The 20,869-nt window shown below is 40.6% G+C and overlaps 1 protein-coding gene across 4 annotated transcripts in view; it reads right to left on the bottom strand.

The window, feature by feature from the left end:
- Positions 1–3,132: 3,132 nt before the first annotated feature.
- HNF4G (hepatocyte nuclear factor 4 gamma) overlaps positions 3,133–20,869 on the bottom strand; it is an 80,687-nt gene continuing 62,950 nt past the window's right edge. For 3 of the 4 annotated variants that reach the window (XM_082233904.1, XM_082233903.1, XM_082233901.1), the window contains 8 exons: positions 19,926–20,032; positions 18,337–18,492; positions 17,453–17,540; positions 15,806–15,958; positions 14,890–15,126; positions 13,930–14,049; positions 12,853–12,908; positions 3,133–3,288 (listed from right to left, as the gene is read on the bottom strand). In XM_082233904.1, the coding sequence (XP_082090030.1) occupies positions 3,148–3,288; positions 12,853–12,908; positions 13,930–14,049; positions 14,890–15,126; positions 15,806–15,958; positions 17,453–17,540; positions 18,337–18,492; positions 19,926–20,032 (1,058 nt within the window). In that variant the 3' untranslated portion in view covers positions 3,133–3,147. Of the gene's footprint in view, positions 3,289–9,866; positions 12,909–13,929; positions 14,050–14,889; positions 15,127–15,805; positions 15,959–17,452; positions 17,541–18,336; positions 18,493–19,925; positions 20,033–20,869 lie in introns of those variants that run through there. The other variant, XM_082233902.1, reaches the window with a different exon arrangement.

Here is a 20,869-nt window from a genome sequence, read left to right as displayed (position 1 = left end):
ACTCTGTTTTCTGAATCCAGTTCTGAACAGAGCAGGGAGACATTGCCCATCACTAGCAAAATGTCAAGCCCAAGTAGGCTTTGATTCCAAATATTATACACAAGGCACAGTAATGGCAATAAAAAGAAAGTTTCCCATTTTTGTGTGAATTTAGAGAACTAAGTTCTCTGACTCTCATTCACGTAGAACAGTTGCTATTTGCAGAACTGCAGCTAAGGTTATGATTGAAGAAGCTCAGACAAGTCAGATGAAGTCCTGGAAAGGACATCAGGAAAGAGTTGAAAATAGCAATAATACCGTGTAATGAAAAAAAGAAAAACTAAAAAAGAGACCCCCAAATCCCCCTATAGGATAAAAAGGAAAATGGGATAGGGATGGGAATTCAATTGCCATAATAAAGCGACAGAAATGAAAAAGAGCAGCATCCATGCAGGGATGGTAATTGCCTTTGCATCCAGTGTCTAATGCTTGAAATAAAATAAAATAAAAAAGCTATAAAAGCAGAAAAACAGGAATAATCATCATCATCATAAACAGTTAGGTCCCATTGTGATTGATGGTCCTCCTGTGTCCAGTTTGCCTCTGCAAATTCAATTTGTAACCAAATAAATATTTGGCACTGCTTGCTGTAGTTCCTGCGACAGCAGCAAGAAATCATTTGCACATAAATAGATTTGTCCTCAAAAATGCAAAGCGTTCCATGTCCATCATCCCAGAGGTGAGACAATTCTTTACAGATGATAACTACTTTCCCATAATGTCCAGTGCCAGGTAGGAGTGTCAAAGTTCTTTTTTTCTTCCACTGACAGGTGCTATGTGTCTCTAATAGGGTGCTCAAGTGTCTATTTTTTCCACATGATTTTTCAGATCAGTTCTCCACATTTCTGCAGCAATTTGTGGGGTTTTTTTTTAAAAAAAAAAAATATCTTCATGACAATTTGTCAGCACTTTGGGTCTGAATTCCTCCTAATAAACATATTTTTTAATGCACTTTTGTCTAACGTACAAATTTATGCAAGGGATTCCCCAACAACCATGTAAAACAATTGATAAGTTATTATACCCCAGCATATGTTTTTTTCTTTTTCTTTTACACATTACTTAGCTAAAGGACTGCATCACAAAATTCAGAGAAGGGCACTGTTCAAAAAATGGTTGTGTTTTAGTTCTTGTATTATTTCGGGAAGTGCAACTCAGGTAGGTTTGTGTTTAAATGAGTACTGGATCAACATTTTTCCTTCATCCCTTAGCCTGGCCCCAACTATGTGAGTTATAATATTTTTTTAAAATTATTTGTTTGTTGCATTTATATACCACTTTTTTTTTTGATGGGACGCGGGTGGCGCTGTGGGTTAAACCAAAGAGCCTAGGACTTGCAGATCAGAAGGTCGGTGGTTCAAATCCCTGCAATGGGGTGAGCTGCCATTGCTTGGTCCCTGCTCCTGCCAACCTAGCAGTTCGAAAGAACGTCAAAGTGCAAGTAGATAAATAGGTACCACTCCGGCAGGAAGGTAAACGGCGTTTCCGTGCGCTGCTCTGGTTCACCAAAGCGGCTTAGTCATGCTGGCCACATGACCTGGAAGCTGTACGCCGGCTCCCTCGGCCAATAAAGTGATCTGAGTGCCGCAACCCCAGAATCGGCCACAACTGGGCCTAATGGTCAAGGGTCCCTTTATATTTACCTTTACTTCCAAGGAGCTCAAGGTGGGGTACATGGTTCTCCCCCTCCCCATTTCATCTTCACAACAACCCTGTGAGGTAGATTAGGCCAAAAGATGATGACTGGCCCAAGGTCACCCAGTGAGCTTCATGACAGAGTGGGGATTCAAACCCTGGTCTCCCAGGCCATAGTCCAACACTCCTAGGGGCTGAGGTCCCTTTGACCCCACAATAAAATATTTCAGTTGATGGCCATTGCCATTCAACTGGTGTGTTTGCACCACATCATGTGATTGATTATATGGGGCAGGGCTTACCTACCCCCTATAATTTATTCAAGTTGGCACTCCTGGTTGTAGGACACTCCCCAAGCAGACTGTGAGGGGTGCAGAGGGGTGCAGAAGAAAGGAGAGGAAGGGGACTTGGGCTGTCACCGTTAGGTTTAATATTCTTCAAATTGGAATAGAAGCCTATTGCAATACAGACATGACTATGATCCCCTCTTCACATCTCTTCAGAGATGAAGCAGGAAACCAAGATAATTCCGATTACAAGAGGTGTAGTGGATTCATTTGTGGTGGAAGTAAAAGAAAGGCAGTTGTGACAAGGGTATTAGTTAACAACGTCCAGAAAGAATTCCAGACGAGCTATTCTTGCTTTACAAATGCACTGGACTTTTTAAAGATATTTCTGGCACGAAAGATAAAAGGAGCGTTAAGTGCATTATATATTTAAATTTTCCAAAGGTATTTGAAAAGGTAGCACGCAAGTGGCTTGTTTTGAAAATAAAGACCCACACGGTACAGCAGAAGGAACAAAGGGAATAAAGAACAGGAGAGGTGATAGTGGGGGAAAGAAGGAATAACAAATATAATGCATTTCTTTAATGATGGGCCTATTCTCCTGAGAAGTCTGACAAGCATCAAAGATAACCCTGCTGCATGGAACCAGTGCAACTGTGCCTTTGAAATATAATCTCACAAATATGCTGTCATTTGACTGCAAGAGCAAAAATGTTTATCTACAATGCAAAATTTTCTTTATCTTGGGTTTTTGAATTAAGCTTCCTTCTTGGTGCCAGACAAGGACAAGAATAATTACTACTATTTCTAAATAACTGTGTGTGGTATCTTTAAACAACTAGGAGCAGACACATTGAACTCCTTTGTGTGTTGTGGATCACCATACAGGGAAAGATAGTGAAGAAGAAAACAGGAAAGCACAGTCCTTCAATGGCTTGTATACTGATGTCTCTCAGCTGACGCATGATCACTTCATGCTGAAAGGAAACAATTGATGCACATAGAATTTCCTCCGCAGGGGTGGGAACACTGGTCAATCAAAGCGCTTGCCCCCATAGAGAGAACCTACAACCATTTTCTCCAACTTTGTGCTCATTGGGTTTTTTGGATTGCAGCTCCTAGTCATTGTTGCCAATTGTCAGAGATGATGAAAGTTGTTGTAGACCAACATCTGGAAGGAGCCAGGTTAGATAAGGCTGTTAGATACCTTCAAGTTGCTTCCTTCAAGACTGAACCAATCACACGTCAGCTGAGGGATGTTGCTATCACATGTATCATCTTTTGTCAGGGTGCTGTCAGCGGCTCCTAGTTGGTTGCCCAGGAAATTCTAAAGACATGGAAAAGTTTCCTACAGTCCTTTTTTATTTCAAACTTTACAGAGAGAGGCTATAGAACCCAGCCTCTTGGACAATGGCATTGTCCTGAGTAAATCTCTGCTCCCCGTCTCTCCCACTTCTTCATTTGTCACTTTTACGGGTGCTGCTACGTGCCCTCTGTTTTTGAGCTCTTTGCTCTCCTACTTTTAAGGCTTGCCGGGTTCTGGGAGATGGAGGGTCTGGAATACTTTCTAGTGACAATATGTTAGCTAGCTGCTGCTCAGGCTCTGCCTGCTCCCATGATTTCCCAACTTTCCCCCCTCATCTGCCTCTGAGCTGTGACCTCCCTCAAACCCCTGTTGCACATCTGTACTGTCTTCCTCTTCCTCCTCCCTGGAAGGGTTAGGATGAGGAGACGGTCTCCACCACCACTCCTCCTCTGCCCAGTCCCTGACATCTTTGAAGGAGCAGAGCTAGCCCAGTGCATTTCTGCTGGCTCCCATATGTGTGCCAGACCACAAACCATCTTTCTTTCCATGTCCATTGCATTAGAAGTGGGCAATTTGTTGATTAAAAGAGAGTGGCTTCTAACTAGGTTTTAGGCAGAGTAGACCCCCTGAGATAAATGAGCATGTCTCAGTTTCGTTCAGTGGGTCTACTCTGAGTAAAACTTAATTGAAAACCACCCAAATTACCTACACTGATTGCTTTCTCAGCTGTCCTTTCTGTCGCAAGTGTACGCCATGTTGTAACTGACCTGCTAGATCTGGCGAAAGCTTTCATATCATGCCTGGTGCCAGATGTTGACCACATTAGATCAAGCACCCTCTGGGCTTGGGGAGGGCTTGTTAGCAGCTCAACTTAATTGCATTCAACTTAATTGCATTCCTGGATAGCCCTGCAAATTCTTTTCAGCCGTGAGCCAATCCCAGCACCCATTCAGCTGTGAGACAATCACTGCCATTTTAAATTGCCAAAAGTAATTTCATTTATCTTTTGGTCCAGGCATTGCATTTGGGGTAGTTTAAGATCATTGGCAGCCAACATGGATAGGAACTGAGGAGTGCTCCAGTTCTGACACTCACGCATTGCTGAAGTGTTTCCAGGGGTGGCAGAGAAAGCTTGGCAGCTCCTGCAAGCACCCCAAACAGGGCTGGACCCTTCCCTGATTTGGGGGTTGGGATTGGGAGGGGTCCCGGTTGGCACTATGCCAAAGGCTCTATGGAGTCTGACACCAGCCCTGCTTCATCTGTTAGTGGTGACCATAACTTTTGCTATTGCACAGAGAATGATTCCTAAGGAATCCTGACCTGAACAGCAGCAATAAGAGTGTCCACAAGCCCTTTTCTACAAAACATAATGTTCTTCAGATGTGTGTTGAGAAAGGAATCTGGCAGTGTAATCAAAATTTGGTTAAACCATCATACTTCATTTATGGCACCACTGAAGTCTGGAATTCATTCTGCATGAGCCATATTCACAGTGAACGAATGTGTGGTTTGCTTTTTCTTGCATTTGATAATTGTGGCATATGACTTAATTGATAAGCACCCCTTGTGGCTATGGAAAAGGATGGAAAAGGATGCTATGTTTATTTCTATGAGGAAGAGGAACCACTGAGTCCTGTTGATTTCAGTTGCACAGGCTGAATGACCTAAACTTGTAAATTTCACATTGGATGATATTTCATAGAACATAAACATGTTGTCTCAGTAGTGATAGTGCTTTCTTTTGTCCTCCAAGCCTGATTTCTGATTATTTCACTTCCTTATTAAGTTCCCTACAACTTGCCCTGGTGCTCAAAATGGGTGAAGCTGTTCTGTCATATTAGTAGAAAGTGCTTGTTGTCTTTCTGCTACTTCAACAGCAACGCTTGAGCAATGCTATGTCACTTCATTCAATTTTCAGCCCTCATCGCCTTCCTTTTCTCAGTTTTGATCAAAGTCAAAAAAAGTTGGTGGTTTTGCTCTGAATAAATGTCGAAGAGCCATTTCCTTTTTTTATTATTCTGAAAATAATGCATTTGATTAAAACTGACATGTGCATTCCTAGAAAATTTTAGCAGATTTTGAGTTGGATCTAAAATAAGGCTGTTGCTTGTAAGGAAGCTAACTTTTACATGAATTTCACTGTGACCAGTGCTGCAATCCTATACACACCAGGAACAGCCTCATTGAACTCAACTGGGTATTTTTCTGAGTAGACATGATAGGATTGCATTCTTTGAGATAAGAAAGTACAGTAATACCTCCGCGAACGTCCGCCTCGTCTAGCGTCCATTCCAGCGAACGTCCGCAGCAAGCCAGGAAGTACTGGAACTGGTTACGTCTGGGTTTGCCGCTCACGCATGTGCAGATATGTTAAATCGTGCTTCGCACATGCGCAGAAGCACAAACCATTCCACATGCATGCACAGATGCAGCACTTTGCCCTGTGTCCTTTTCAGGTAGTGGCTGGGGCTCTGGAACGGATCCTGGTCGCAAAACAAGGTACGACTGTAGATGAATTAATTTGTCCAGGTGTCAATCTACTCTTAACAGTCTTTAACTTAGGGTGGAGGTTGTGTGTAGAGTTCAGCATGAATACCTTTCACAGCATGAATACCTTTCAGTAGAAGTTCCAGAGAGGTAACTGAACAAAGCAATTTGTGTGCTGCAGAAGAGAGTATCAAAATACCGCACAATGATTTCACTGATAGCAAAACTATTTCTGGGAACAAAGATAATTTAAATGGTCTGTTATTCTGCAAGTTTGCACCCATTTTGAGTACATTCTTTGTATTTTAATGTTGACAGTTACTCATGGATGAGCGCTGTTAAGATCCAGCAGTTCTACAGCCTAGGAGCAAGACTTTCTTCAGCACATCAACCTGCTTTGACTAGATCCCAGGGGAAAAGCAGCTGAAGAACTGTTTAGATTGAAACCTGCCATCTCCACAAGTTGGACACAAATTTACAATTGGGTCATCAAATGTTCGAACTACATGGCTGCTGCTATTGTCTGCCATAGGAATCTCCATTTTCCTTGCACTTGACAGTAGCAAAAATGAAATATGAAGTTGTAAGAAGATATGAAAATATGAAATGGAGAAATACTTGACTCCAGCTTTGATGGAAATCTATTTGTATTGAATTTATTTTGGCTGGTGTATAGAAACTTTTTAATCTATGTCACTTTTTTTGCCAAAGTAATTTTTCAGCTGCTGTATTTATGTACTTCTTCTACATCAAAGTTGTTTTTGAATTCCCAGAGATCCTGAATCTGCTTCCCCTTTTCTGCCTGTACTTTGAATATGTAGATTTCTTCCCAAAACTTAGAAGTTCAAACTGTGGCCACTGGCTATGCAGCTGAGCGATTTCAAAAAAAGTAATTATCCAGAGTGCTGTATGGCTACCATTTTTATATTCCTTCTTGTCTTCTTTTCTTTATTCAGGTATATAAGCAGAGTCTAATATGGATAGTTACCGTATTTTTCTGTCTATAAGACGCCCCCAATTTTGTGGGACTCCGATTTAAGAAAATGGGGAGAGATCTATCCGTGTATAAGACACCCCCAAATTTTGGACATTATTTTTTAGGGTGGAAACCTAGTCTTATACATGGAAAAATACGGTAGATAGCCACAGATAATTCTATTTAAACTATACAAGATCAGATCAACTTTAGAGAATCTTTCCCCATGTTAATAGATAATCTTTATAATAAAGGTTGTGCTTTTGTATTAGTGCCTTTTTTTTCAATAAAAATAAATAACTCCTCCCATCCAGTGTGGTGTAGTGGTTAAGAGCGATAGACTCGTAATCTGGTGAACTGGGTCCTGCTCCTCCACATGCAGCTGCTGGGTGACCTTGGGCTAGTCCCACTTCTTTGAAGTCTCTCTGCCCCACTCACCTCACAGAGTGTTTGTTGTGGGGGAGGAAGGGAAAGGAGAATGTTAGCCGCTTTGAGACTCCTTCGGGTAGTGATAAAGTGGGATATCAAATCCAAACTCTTCTTCCATCCCAGAGCTTTGAAAAACAGTAAGCTACATTCTACCTATGCAAAAGCATTCAGGAGGGACTGAGCAAGCCAAGTAGGAGCGTGGTCCATTGTGAGGGCATGAGCTGGGGAGAATCTGCAGGGCCAGATATGCAGACCTTGTTGGCTGCATTCATTTCCTGGGCCTGAGGCTCCCCACCTCTGCATTAGAGGAAGGCCACCTTTAGATCCAAGCCATAGTTTGTATCAAATAATTCTTTTTGCCAAGAGGAACATTAAATGGGCAGTTTATTTGAAACACACAACAATTGAGAAGTTTTTTAAAAATGCATTTGCCCACCCACAGATACCATCAATGTGGAAAATATTACCTCTAGCCTTCATCATGAGCACTGTAAAGAAGGGCCAAGAGGAAAACAATTTTTCTTGCCTTAAAACAGTCTGGGCTCTATCTTTTTAAATCACTTTCCTGTGGCCTTATTACCTCAACTTTAAGGCACGATTTGCTTTAGCAAATCATTTGGAAAGGAGGTGGGGATATACTGTTCCTTATTCCTTTTCCATTACTAACACGAAGTAGGCCTTTTGAACAAGTAGTCCACGAAGGAAATGTTGCTTGCTGGGTAGACAGATGGTGGCTAGGCCTGGCATTTGCCTATTTCAGGTGTCACCAACCTTTTAAGATACATTTGGATTTTTGAGTGTGTATTATGGGTGCCACCCCATCTGGCCGCTTCTCTTTCCCCCTCCCTCAGATCAGCTCCCCATGAAGAGAAAGTGAGATTTTATTTTTCAAAGGGATCTGGTTAAAGCTGGATCCGGTAGAATTAATCTGAAAAGTACAAAGAGCTTCAAGAGGAAGCGGGAAAAAGTGCCATTCTTTCTCTACAACATGACTCTACTCTATCACTTTCTCAAACAAAATTCACTACTTGTTTTACCACAGTAAATTTAATCAGGTGATGTCATTATGGGCTCCTTAACTCTTTGGAAGTACAAAAATCATATCATGTCTCAAAGCTATATAAGTGAGCAGCAAGGTAGCCAGATTTGCTGGTGGTGTCAAATTGTTCAGTGTGGGTTAAACAAAAATGGATTGTGAGGTGCTCCAAAAGATCTCCGTAACTTTGGTGAATGGGCAGTAAAATGGCAAATACAATACAATGTAAGCAAGGGTGTACATTTCAGCAATAAATAAATCCTAATTTCACATCCACACTAATGGAGTCTGTACTGTGGATGATTATGGCTGAATCTACAGGCATATGGAAAACACAGTGAAAATGCTTTTTTTAAAAAACGTTTTGAAAAATATATTGAATTTGACATAGCTCACCATCGCCATCTAGTGTCACATTTGTATACTGCAATTTACAACACACTCAAAACGTTTTAATTGCAGCTGTATAGCTCAGTCCCAGGAATGAGATCTTGGCACCTCAGTGAATAGTTCAATGAATATGTTGATCCAGTGTGGAGCAGTTAATGAAAATGGCAAATTCCATCATTAAGAAAGCGATTGAAGAACTGCCAGTTCAATAACAACATTGTTATACAAATGTATGGTGCAATCACAACTGAAATGCTGTATACAGTTTTGGTTCCCTCCCTTTAAAAGGATATCGTAGAGCTGGGAAAGGATCAGTAAAGGACAACCAAAACTGTTGGTTGGAGTAACTAGTTTGAGTTACAAAATGTGTAGCTTTTCAAGTTTATATATAAAAATAAGGGACATGATAGAGATATAAACAACTATTCAATATGTGAAGAAAACGGATAGAGGGGGGAAATCTTCCTCATAATACTAGAGCCTGAGAGTACACAATGCTACTGAATGTTGGAAGAGTCAGGAGGAACAAAAGAAAATATGTTTGCATACAGTACAGTTAAACTATGGGATTCCTACCCACAGGATGTTGTGATGGCCAGAAACTTGGGTGAGTTTTAAAAAGGATTAGACAGATTCATGGACAAGAACATCATCACGAGCTATGTTCTGCAACCACTGTTGGAAGAAGTATGCTTCTGAATACCACTTGGGGAAAGTGCTGTTGCCCTTATGTTCTGCTTGAGGGCTATGGCTAAGCATCTGGTTCACTATTGTGAAAACAGGCTGCTGAACTAGGTAGGTCTTTGACCTGATTCACTAGAATATACATGCAGAGACTGTAAATTATTTTCCTTTTAAAAATTGAAAAAAGACACATAGATCGAAAACATACAATTATCTGACCGGAGAAAAATTAATCTCATCCATTCTTCCCTGAATTAAATAACACATAATTTTCTGATCTGAAACCTCAAAAAGTCCAAAAAAAAAGGGGGGGATGAAACTATTAACTTACAATACAATAGCTGCCATCCCCAAAGAGCAATCTCACCTCTTAGAAAATCTAAGGATTTCAATGAACTGAGTAAGAAATAGAAGGAATTTAGCCTAATTAAAGCTCTAACCGATGCAGTTTGAGCTGTGATGTGGTTCTCATCTGATTTCAATAACAGTTTAAGTTTTTCTGCTCATAGTTATGACAGCCAATTTTTGTAAAAACAACCCAACAACCCAACATTGCTGTTTACATTATGCAAAGAAAAAAAGTTACTTCAAGGCCCATTTAACATTCATATGTTTTCAATATCTGTTTATTGAGCATTGATGAAAAACAGTCTATCTGAAAACATTTGCAGCAGCCATTTCATGGCTACTCCAGCCAACATCCATACATTACATCATGGTTCAAACAGCTCAGCACAATATACCATTCGAACAAAGCCAGTCATTTTGATTTTGTACAATTAGGCTTACAAAAATAATTTTACACCTAGAAAATAAATCAGATTCTCAATAAATTACAATATACTTATTATCTAACAAGGAAAAGCATTGTATAAAATAGATAACAATATTAAGAGTTTCAAAAAGGAAAAGAGCTTCATTTCATTTGGCAGTCTAGGAAATCATTTAGTCATTCATCTGAGAGCTATGTACAGTGTTAAGCACCAAAACTCTGCTCCTTTGCTTTCTTGCTGCAATGCTCAGGTAACAATAGACACTTGGACCAGATAGGAAGTATCCATAATGTGGACCTGCCTCCTTCACCATCATCACCATCTTGTCCTATCCCATCATGAAATGGAAGCCCAAAGGGCAAGGCAAAGTAGAGGTACAGGACCTTGGAGAGCTCCAGGTGATCCACCTACTACTCCAACTACTCCCTTTTATGGTACTCAAACCAGATTGCCATGCTCAGGCTAACTCACTCCCACTCTTGCTGTTAGTTCCCTCTTAGTTTGTTGCCTATGCCAGTGGTCCAGTGATGTGGTATTTGGGACTCTAGGTGGAGAAGCATTTTCTGGGCATTCCTGAGCAAAGGTCTCAGCTCAGGACCAGTGCCGGACCTGCGTCTGGATTAAACAAATTAATGGAGGGTGAGCCTATTAATGGCTACTATCCAAGATGGCTATGTTCTGCCTCCACTGTTGAAGGCAATATGCCTCTGAACGCCAGTTGGTCAGAATCACCTGGGGGGGGAGTGCTATTGCATTCAGGCTTCCCTTAAGTATCTAGTTGGCCACTATGAGAACAATATGGTGAACCAGATGGGCCACTTGCCTCAAAGAGTAGGCTCTTCTTATGTTCTTATATCTAACTTTTCCATAGCCTTTACTGCAGGGCCTTCTGGGATCTGCTACCCAGAGTGGGCATTATGACACAACCCAATCTCTATTAGGAACAACTTTGGTGTAAGAAAGGCTCCATGACATTGGTCCAATGGTTTTGATGTCACCGGAAAAGCATGACAAAGAACTGAACTGCAAACAGCTTTGATACTATGCCGATAACATCAGAAGGGTCTACAGTTGTAAAATCTATGGATATTTTAAAGTCACGTGGAGGATGTTTTCCCATATGTTTGTTTTTTCTAGAACAAAAGAGAGAAATTTGGGGGGAAATTGAAATCTATCCAGTACTTTCTTATAAAAGCTAAACTCATTTTGCTCATTAAAAAACTTAGCACAACACATAACATTGTGCTATTCAGTATGTGAAACTTTTTTGGTTGCATGACATTTTAAATTGGATATGCTTATTTTTATTTTTATTTTAATCCAGCGTATGATATGCTATTGTAAGCTTTTGGTATCAAAGTCTTTTGAAGTCCCCCTCCCTTTTTTGCCAGCTGGGAAAATAGAGAAAGATAGAAGATGAAAATATAAACCATCAACATTTGAAGGTCTTGTATGAACTGAAGCAAGCTTCTCGACACTTTCCTGTTTGCGTGTTATAAGAGGGCATGTGTCTATTTTCTAACATTCATCCATTTATTTCACTTGATACAAAAAATGCAAAATAGAATCAACAGTCAGAGGCTGCGCTTGTTAGGCTACTAGCCATCTGAACGTATTCTATACTGGAAAATATTTAGATGTACTTTTTCAACATCAAGTGATAAGAGTGTTGCTTGTTTAGAAACCAAGGCAAACATAGTACCAATGCTTTAATCACTAATATTCCCAACTTTGAATGTTGGAACTAAAAAAATTGCAGCTGTGTGTATTGGCTGCAACAGTGCTATTTTAGAACACTGCTCTATTCATTCTAATAGAATACTTCAGAAGATACGTGCTTTTTTTTTTCAATTTCCCCCAAAATTTCTAATTTTTCCACTTCAGGAGAAAGCGTAAATGGGGAAAATATTTCTCCACTTTTTGCTAACATCCTTATTTAATTCTTTTAAAAATTATAGTTCACATTTCGATTAGTAGCTTTTTAAAAACCCACAGTTCAACATTAAAAGCAGAACTTATTTACAAGAGACTCTTACTTAAGAGCAAAAGACAATACATTTTTAAACAAATCCCACAGCAGTATTCACTTACTTAAAATAAATTCCATTGAAATTAAGGAGATTTGCTTCCACATAGGTTAGAATCCAATGCATACTTGCCTGAGAGTAAGCTCCACTGAACACAATGGGTCTTATTTTTGAGTAAACATGTACAGGATTTCACTATATAATTCACACATACGTCACATAGATGCTTGCAGGAAGTATTTTGGCTTTCAACCTCCATTGTATATTCAAGAAAATGAGACATCTGCTTTGATTAACTGTTAAAACTACTTGCTTTGCTGTTTCATTATTTCTAAATATCAGCTTGCAGTTCTATTAAAATCAGGCTTTGCATTCCGCTAGTGATACTTAAGACTTTTTCATGTATAAGGGGACGATAAATTAAATTTCTTCAATACTGATTCAAATGCATTGCAAACAGGAAACAGCTTCCCCTTCTCTGTTCACCTACTTGCACCCACAAATTATATCTGAATTCAAGCTTTTTTAAAAAAAAAAAGTTAGTAAAAGTGATTTATTTGTTGTTTTCTTATATATATATATATATATATATAAACTTCTCCAAAGGGAACTGTACTTGTCTCTTTAACAGCAGATCTGAGTTATCTGTCCTGAGTTTTCCAGTGTCACAATGGCTTAATGCAGTGCTTGTATTACAAAAAGAAGAAGCATTGATCAATATCACAATGGCTTTTGTTTTGGAAGAGATTGCTGTGAAATAACCGTAACTTGGTTTGCAGCTACCTTGTATTCCTGACCAGAGCCTTGTGGAGGAGAAGGCAGAGGAGTTTCAGGAGTTGCTGGGGAAGAATTGAAAAGGAATTATCAGTAATCAAATCAAGCTTCTCTTAACTTAGGGCTGCGTTGAAACAAGAGGCAGGGAATGTGCTTTTCATGAACATTTTTCACCTGCCGTGAAGAAGCCACTACTATTTCAGAGAGGGCCTGAACGTGGGAAATATGTCCGGAGGGGCTTTCCAGTTGTCAAGGCCATTCAGCAGACGCTGACTCTCCTAATGCAGTGTAGTAGCTTCAGCCCCACAGTCAATTTGGACTGAGGCACCACCACCTCCCTATACCCATTTAGAGTGAGGACACTGGCTTGTTGGTTCTCAGTGCCATCATCCTGTAGCCCAGTGTTTCCCAAACTTAGGTCTCCAGCTATTTTTGGACTACAATTCCCATCATTCCTAGCTAGCAGGACCAGTGGTTCAGAGGTGATGGGAACTGTAGTCCAAAAACAGCTGGAGACCCAAGTTCAGGAAACTCTGATGTAGCCAACTCTTTTATTTCATGAATTTTTATTTACTTCACAAAATTTATATACCGCTTGATTGTAAAAACAAAACAAAAAAAACCCCAAAACCTAAAACATCTAATCTTATTGGTTACATGGTATTGTGGCAGCATCATATTTGGTGAAGGATCTGCAGTTGGCTGAGATAACATGGAAAGAAAGCCCAGAGAGAGAAATGATACAGAGAAGGAGCAAACTACAAAATGAATACTGTGAACCTCTTCAAATAACAGCAATGAAAAAGATAGTGTTAAAGACTTGTTAAAAAAAAACATTTCATGCTCTCTGAAAGCCACTCTTTGGACCCCCCCCCCCCAAAGTATTTCTGGATGAAGATTTGGCAATGCTACAGCCTAGCCTTCACTAAAAATTTGCTCAATATAAGAAATTAAATTTTAAACTCAGGTTGTTAGTAGAAAACAATTAAGGTTGAAAAAAATGATGTGAAGCATAACCAATTAAGCAGTTAATTAAAAATAACCCACAGAAGTTACACTCAAATGATATATTTACAATAAACTTACAAATCGGTTCTGCATGTACAGGAGCAGCCACTGAACTTATAAGCAGAGTTTGTCCAGTGAGGGGATCTTGGGCTAGATGAGGATGAACTTGGTGGAGATTTGTGGCATCACTAGACGTACCTGCAAGAGAAAACCCAAGTGTTTGTCTGTGCAAATGGACAGAGAATCAGAGAATCAGAGAACTGTAGAGTTGAAATGGACCATTAGGGGCATCTACACTAACCCACTGCAACGCAGGGATCTTTTGCCCAACAGAGGGCTTGAACCCACAACCCTGAGATTAAGAGTGTCATGCTGGTTGATTCTAGAAAATAAAATACATTTCCCTCACTTAGAGGAGCTGCAAGACCTTAATTCACTTATTGACAAAGCCAGGATGAAAACAGAGGAAGATGAGATGTACCACTACCCCTTGACTGCTAGTTCCTACTGAGTGTCCTATGAGGGACATTCTCATAGGGCACAGAACAGGTCAGTCCAGGTGTGTGGCCTGGAGAGAGTCCACAGGGAGAAACAGAAAAGCCTACAAGGGGGCATTTGGTTCCAGGGCCTGAAGTCCTCCACATCTGTTTACATAAAGTTATTACATAAATGTCAAACCCCCTTAGCCCTAAATTTTGCAAAAATAATTCTAGGCCCAAAAGTAGCAGGAAAATGTATCTCGGGGGGGGGGGGGACAGCACTAATATAAGTGCATCTGAGTACAGTGGTACCTTGGTTCTCAAATGTCTTGGTACTCAAACAACTTGGAACCCAAACACTGCAAATCCGGAATCTGTTTTGGGGGTTATTTTTTAAAGTCTGGAACGGATTAATCAGTTTTGCATTATTTTCTATGGGAAATTGCACCTTGGTTGTCGAATGCTTTGGTTTTGGAACAGACGGATTAAGTTTCAGAACCAAGGTACCACTGTACAGTTAAACACAAGGAAGTCCAATAAAACCTACTGACACACCTACCTCCCAGTAACATTTCTTGAAGCAAACTATCAATTTTAACCATTCCAAACAGTTTCACAAATTGTATTTGCTCAATCATTTGCCAGGTGATGCTCTGAAGGGTGGGCAGAAGTAGTAAGAGTTCTCCAAAGCGTCCCCTGGAGTCGTACTGACGGTCATTGATGTAGTCCTCCAAATTGATCTGAACTTGAAACCTCGTGTTCCTGATCTTCATTGGGTTACTCAGTCCTTTTGCATCTTCAAACAACAAAGAAATCTTTTGTAAGGGTATGGAAGAAAGCACCAAACCAAGGAACCATTGGTATTGTTACTATCCATGTGGGTGCCCTGGGGATAAAGAAGACTCCCAGATCAATCCAAATTCCCCAAATACTCTGCTGGAGGGGATTTGGGGTGGAACAGAGGTGTCCCTCCACCAACTTGGAGCTTCCCAATGTAACTGGCCCAATGACAGATGGGCAGAAGTTACAACCAGTGGTAGCCTGTAGAAAAAACCCACCTCTATACTCACAACAGGGCATTTCAAAAGGAAGGAGGGACAGACTAGTTCCTGTGCAGATCTTTCTACTATCATGATGGTGCCTTCCGTGCCAACTTTTAAACATCTGCTTTTAAAAATCCTATTTTGCCAGGCCTATGTAGGCAATCAAGACTATATCCTTTGACAGTGGTTTACTGATTGTCATTTTGAACTTTTTCTGTTTTTAACTGTTATTGGATAATAGGAGTCATAGTACAAAGACTGGAGAGCATTGGGTTGGGGAAAGCTGACAAAGACACATTTTGTTAAATTGGGAACCACATCAAGGTCAACATTAGTATAGGAAAATCTTCAGCTTTTCAGCTAAGACTATGCTATCTCTATCACATTGTGTGTGTGTGTGTGTGTGTGTGTGTGTTGGATTCTGAAGTATACCTGGATCAAAGAAGACAATTGCTTTTAAGCAAGCATATTCATTATCATCAATTTGGATCTCCTGAAATGGTCGAATTATCTCATCCAGTATCCTGTTTGCTACTCGGCTGATCTCAATTTCGGAACTGTTGCGATGGATTACAAAATCATTACCTAAAGAAGCAAAAACAAAATCAGAACTCTTTTGACAATGTAAGTAGCCTTAAAATTCATATTCAGCTTCCATTTTCTATCGTGCATTTATGCAGATGAATGTGTTCACAAAAGACCTTTCTCCACACATGCAATATTTATTTCCACAAATAATATGCCAGCAGAGAAATCATAATCATAGTATATCCACCAAGAAGGAGAGCAAAATCTTCAAGGTTCATCTTAAGACAGTTGGGTGGCCGAATCTTCCCTTTTTGAATCCAATATACTTACCATGAATCCTATATACCAGGGTAGTTAACATGGTACCCTCCATATGTTGCTAACTACATAGCTCCCGTAGCCTCCATATGTTGCTAACTACATAGCTCCCATCAGGGCCAGCCAGCATGGCTAATAGTCAAGGATGGTGAGAACTGTTGTCCAACATGTGGAGGGCACCCCATTGACTAATGCTGCTATATAGCACTAGGCTCTGCAACAGCCAACACGGCCACACCTTAAGCTTTTGTCATCAACATATCAGCCCCTCTCCAAACCTGAATAGCAGATACAATGCTGTGTATAATGAATTGGAAAGGTCAGAGCTATGGATGGGGAGAAGTTCAGTTCACAAGGCAAGGCAAACCTCCTTAATTTACAATTTCTGCATCAACATGAAACTGAAACACTGCCATCCCTTGCAATTTGTGCTACTCCAAATTGTGAAATGTGGTTCTCCAGCCAAGTAACGTGTACCAAAAAAATGAACATGTTAGTGAGAATGTATACAAATATGCATTATACTACAGAAAACGGCTTTGCAAAAATGTGTATACAGTCATACCTTGGATCCCGAATGCACTGGAACTCCAACATTTTGGCTCCCGAAAGCCACGAACCCAGAAGTGATTGTTCTGGTTTGCAAATGTTCTTTTGGAACCCAAAAAGAAGCCGCAATTTGGTTTTTGAACATTTCTGGAAGTCGAAAGGACTTCCGGAACAAATTCCATTCGACTTCCAAGGTATGACTGGATTGTGGGAAATTGCATGCAAAATGTGTACATGTGCACCAAAATTCTGATGACTTTATTTTTAAAAAGTTGCTTACTGATGTGGAAATGTTGAGAACTAAAAACTGGGAAAAGGAGAAACTTTGAGAAACCAAAACTGGCAGATTCACTCATCCCTAGTTAGAGCATGATGTGTCTTAGATGGTGATCCTATGTACAATTACTAAGAGTAAACCCCAATAACACTGTGCAAAGAATCCAAGCTCTTCCAGTCATTCCATCAACATATTTCAGCAAGCCTGACGGAATAATCTCCCATCTCCTCCACCTGGGGGGGGGGGGTATTTCTCTATACCACATTTAAGTCAATTTGGGCTGGAGGAGGATGTGGAAACTCATGAGCCAGCTCCCGCTAGCACACCTACTTAGCTGAATCATGCCCAGTGAGACAGTAAATATGCACAGGACTGTGTTGTAAAAAGTAAAATAAAGATAAACTTACCTAAAAGAATAATGTCTTTGTAAAGCATAGAACGTTTTGCTGCTCCAAGCAAAAGGTGTTCTCCAGCATGTGCTCTTAACAGGGCAACCTTGGGAAAAACAATGTACATAGAACAATAGTAACTTCAAAAATAAAGCAAGTGGAATAAGATGAATCACATACACTAGCTGTTGACACTATGTGAAGACACCCTCCCTCCCTCTTGAAGACAAGAGGTTTCCACTTTAGAAGTACAATGGAAGTTTGTCTATTTGGATAAGCAGTTGCTCTGTTTTGGCTTTGTTTCCAGTTTCTGAATATGTGCAATACCTGATGACGTCCTGAAAATCAGGCCTTGAGACTCAGTCCCTCAGCTCTCTCTGCTGTTCCTAGAGCAACTAACTTGGTGCTCTCTGGGCGTTTTGGACAATAGTCCTGTGCTGGTTAGGCTGATGGGAGTTGTAGTCCAAAACATGTGGAAGGCACCAGATTTGTGAAGGCCGAACAAGAATTGCCCACTGCCTCCCAATACCCCTGTTGAAAGCAGGTAGGAAGAGGCCTTTTGGCATTTTTCTTATAGAGTAAATTGACTGTGTCTCATAAAAGGTAGATTTTTCCTGATTCTTTCACCTCTTTTTTCTTAGATCTCAGTTGCTTACTGTGGATCTGTTTGCACCTGGGCTTGTTTGCGTGGCTCCTGCTGTGTGGCATGATCTTCTCTAGACCCAATCCTACCCACTCTCTTGAATATAACTGTATATATGCCAGAACCAGCTCCCCCATGATCTCTACTTCCCTTGAGCTTCCCTTGATGTTCTGGCTTAACATCCTAGAAGTGTCTTCTGTGAAAAGAGAGCCTTCAACACGGAACCATTATTGTGGCTTCTCGGCTCATTATCCCATACCTGATCATCCAGCCGTAGTTCGCAAAAAGCTGGAATGTATTTTGCCCATTCTACAAGCACCAGGAGCTGCTGCCTCATAGAGTCACATACTTCGCTAATGCCAGCAATTTTCTTAACGCTGATGTCAGTACCAGCACAGGGGCTTGAAACAGGGAGCTGGTTATAGTGGAGAGAAATTATGAACTCGCATTATTCCAGCAGTCTTTATAATAAAGTTTTGTCTGCCTACAGTCACCCATTATAACCCCCCATACCAACAGAAAATAGGTTTATAGTGAGTATATACTAGCCCATATATACACCAAATAATGAGTATATCATGTTCATATGCATGGTGAGAGAGATGTGGGATGCAGTCCCTACACTATGCAATTGTCTGAACTTTGAGCTTTATGGGATCAACATGCATAGGATTGTACTGTTGGACTTTCCATTTTGTGACAGTCACTTTTGCATCCACACTACAAAGTCAAGGAGTTATAGGAGGAGAAAGCAAACGTGGGAGCCAAAAGTAATGGGGTTTCTGAATATCATGAGAAGAAAAAGAGGAACAATCTTTGCTAAACCTTAAGAGGAAAGGATGAAAAAATGGTGGAGGTTCAGATGAAGAAATAGAAGTGGCATCAAAGACAAGCAGGATTTGAATTATATAAACAATTAGAAGTTCTTCTGTATGGTTTCTTGGTTGTTGTTTACTCACTCTTCACCGTAAGGTCACAGGGCAGGTTACAACAATTAAAAAACTACATTAAAGGTAAAGGGACCCCTGACCATTAGGTCCAGTCGTGGCCGACTCTGGGGTTGCGGCGCTCATCTCGCTTTATTGGCCGAGGGAGCCAGCGTACAGCTTCCAGGTCATGTGGCCAGCTTGACTAAGCCGCTTCTGGCGAACCAGAGCAGCACATGGAAACGCCGTTTACCTTCCCGCCAGAGTGGTACCTATTTATCTACTTGCACTTTGACGTGCTTTCGAACTGCTAGGTTGGCAGGAGCAGGGACTGAGCAATGTGAGCTCACCCCGTCACGGGGATTCGAACCACTGACCTTCCGATCGGCAAGTCCTAGGCTCTGTGGTTTAACCCACAGCGCCACCCGCGTCCCTTTTAAAACACTACATTAAAAACAGTTTAAAACAACTTAATCACAGAAATAATGTTGGTCATAAGAATATTCCTACTGGGTGTCAAAAACCAACACTATACCTCTTTCCCTTAGCACCCCACAAACCAAGCTCTGTTTTCACTGTTACAGAAAAAAGTAGACCTTTAGAATTAGGCATTCAGCCCCTGATATTTCACTAACTTCAACAGGAGTATTCCAAGTGGTCAGTGAAACATTTCTTCAGATAACTTACAAATCACACCCAATAGGGCTAATGGCTCTACCCGAATCAGGCAGCTAAGTATTTTGAAAGTGAAAGATGTATAAAGCTTATTGCAAAAGAAGCTGAATCAGATTATAATTTTCCAGAGAGAATCTTCCCATCTCATTTCTGTATTGCAAATGCAAAAGGATAGGTGCATGTATAAAACAGAGAATATTTTAAAGGTCATGGGGATCCTATACACCATGATGGTGGATTGCTGTACCTGGTGAGAAAGCAACTCAGCCTGGGCCAACATATTAATAGAAGGAATGTTGCTGCCATCAGATGCACTTCGTCTTGTACTTATCCTGTCCCGTTCATTTTGCACAGCTGGGAAAGGAAACAAAATTGCACATTGGTTTGCATGCAGGCCATGCTACTGAACAGCTTTTCAAAGGTAGCGTTTACTATAAACCAGAGTTTCCAGCTTATCATGGTTTACCAGGAATGAGCAGGGTGCTATCTAGTCGCTCCTGCTTTTTTCCTGCCCTGGCAAGAGTAGGATGAAGAAACCTAGAAGCCTTGGTTTGCCATTATGTACAAAGGCAGGATTGTGGTTTGCTTCTCCCTGATACAATCTGCAAGCCAACATAAGCCAGTTAAAAAAAGCAGCAAACCAACAATAAACCATGGCTTGAGGCTGTCTAGCAATTGTGGCTTCTTAGTGATAGATAAATCATGTTCCTTGATCCAGATGTAATGGGAAGTCAAAGGTTAGTGATTTGTCTATCTTGCTCATGCCAGGGGAGGGGCAATGCTAGAGCAGTCAGACAGTTTGTTTGTTTGTAACATATTACAGTGTTTCTCAAATTTGGATCTCCAGCTGTTGCTGGACTGCGACTCCCATCATTCCTGACCTGCTAGCAAAGGATAATGGGAGTTGCAGTTCAACAGCAGCTAGAGACCCAAGTTTGAGAAACTTTGTAGGATAAACCAAAAGTCCTGCCTTGTTATGATTTGTGTGTAGTCAAAGTGTTATTAAGAAACTGTATGAACCATAGATGTCCAAAGTTGGTCATGACATTATTGCAGAAATTCATGGAAGAGCAATGGCAAACATTTTTATAACATTTTATATAAGCATTATAAGAAACGGTCCTAAAATAATTTCTGTTTACAAAGAACACCATTTCAACTTTAGAAATTTTGAAGTCAAAAAAGTCTCAT

Source organism: Podarcis vaucheri (assembly GCF_965113315.1).
Source record: "Podarcis vaucheri genome assembly, chromosome: 8".
Taxonomy (NCBI): Eukaryota; Metazoa; Chordata; class Lepidosauria; order Squamata; family Lacertidae; genus Podarcis; species Podarcis vaucheri.
The sequence above is the reverse complement of the archived record's forward strand: the minus strand, read 5'-3'. Positions and strand labels throughout refer to the sequence as shown.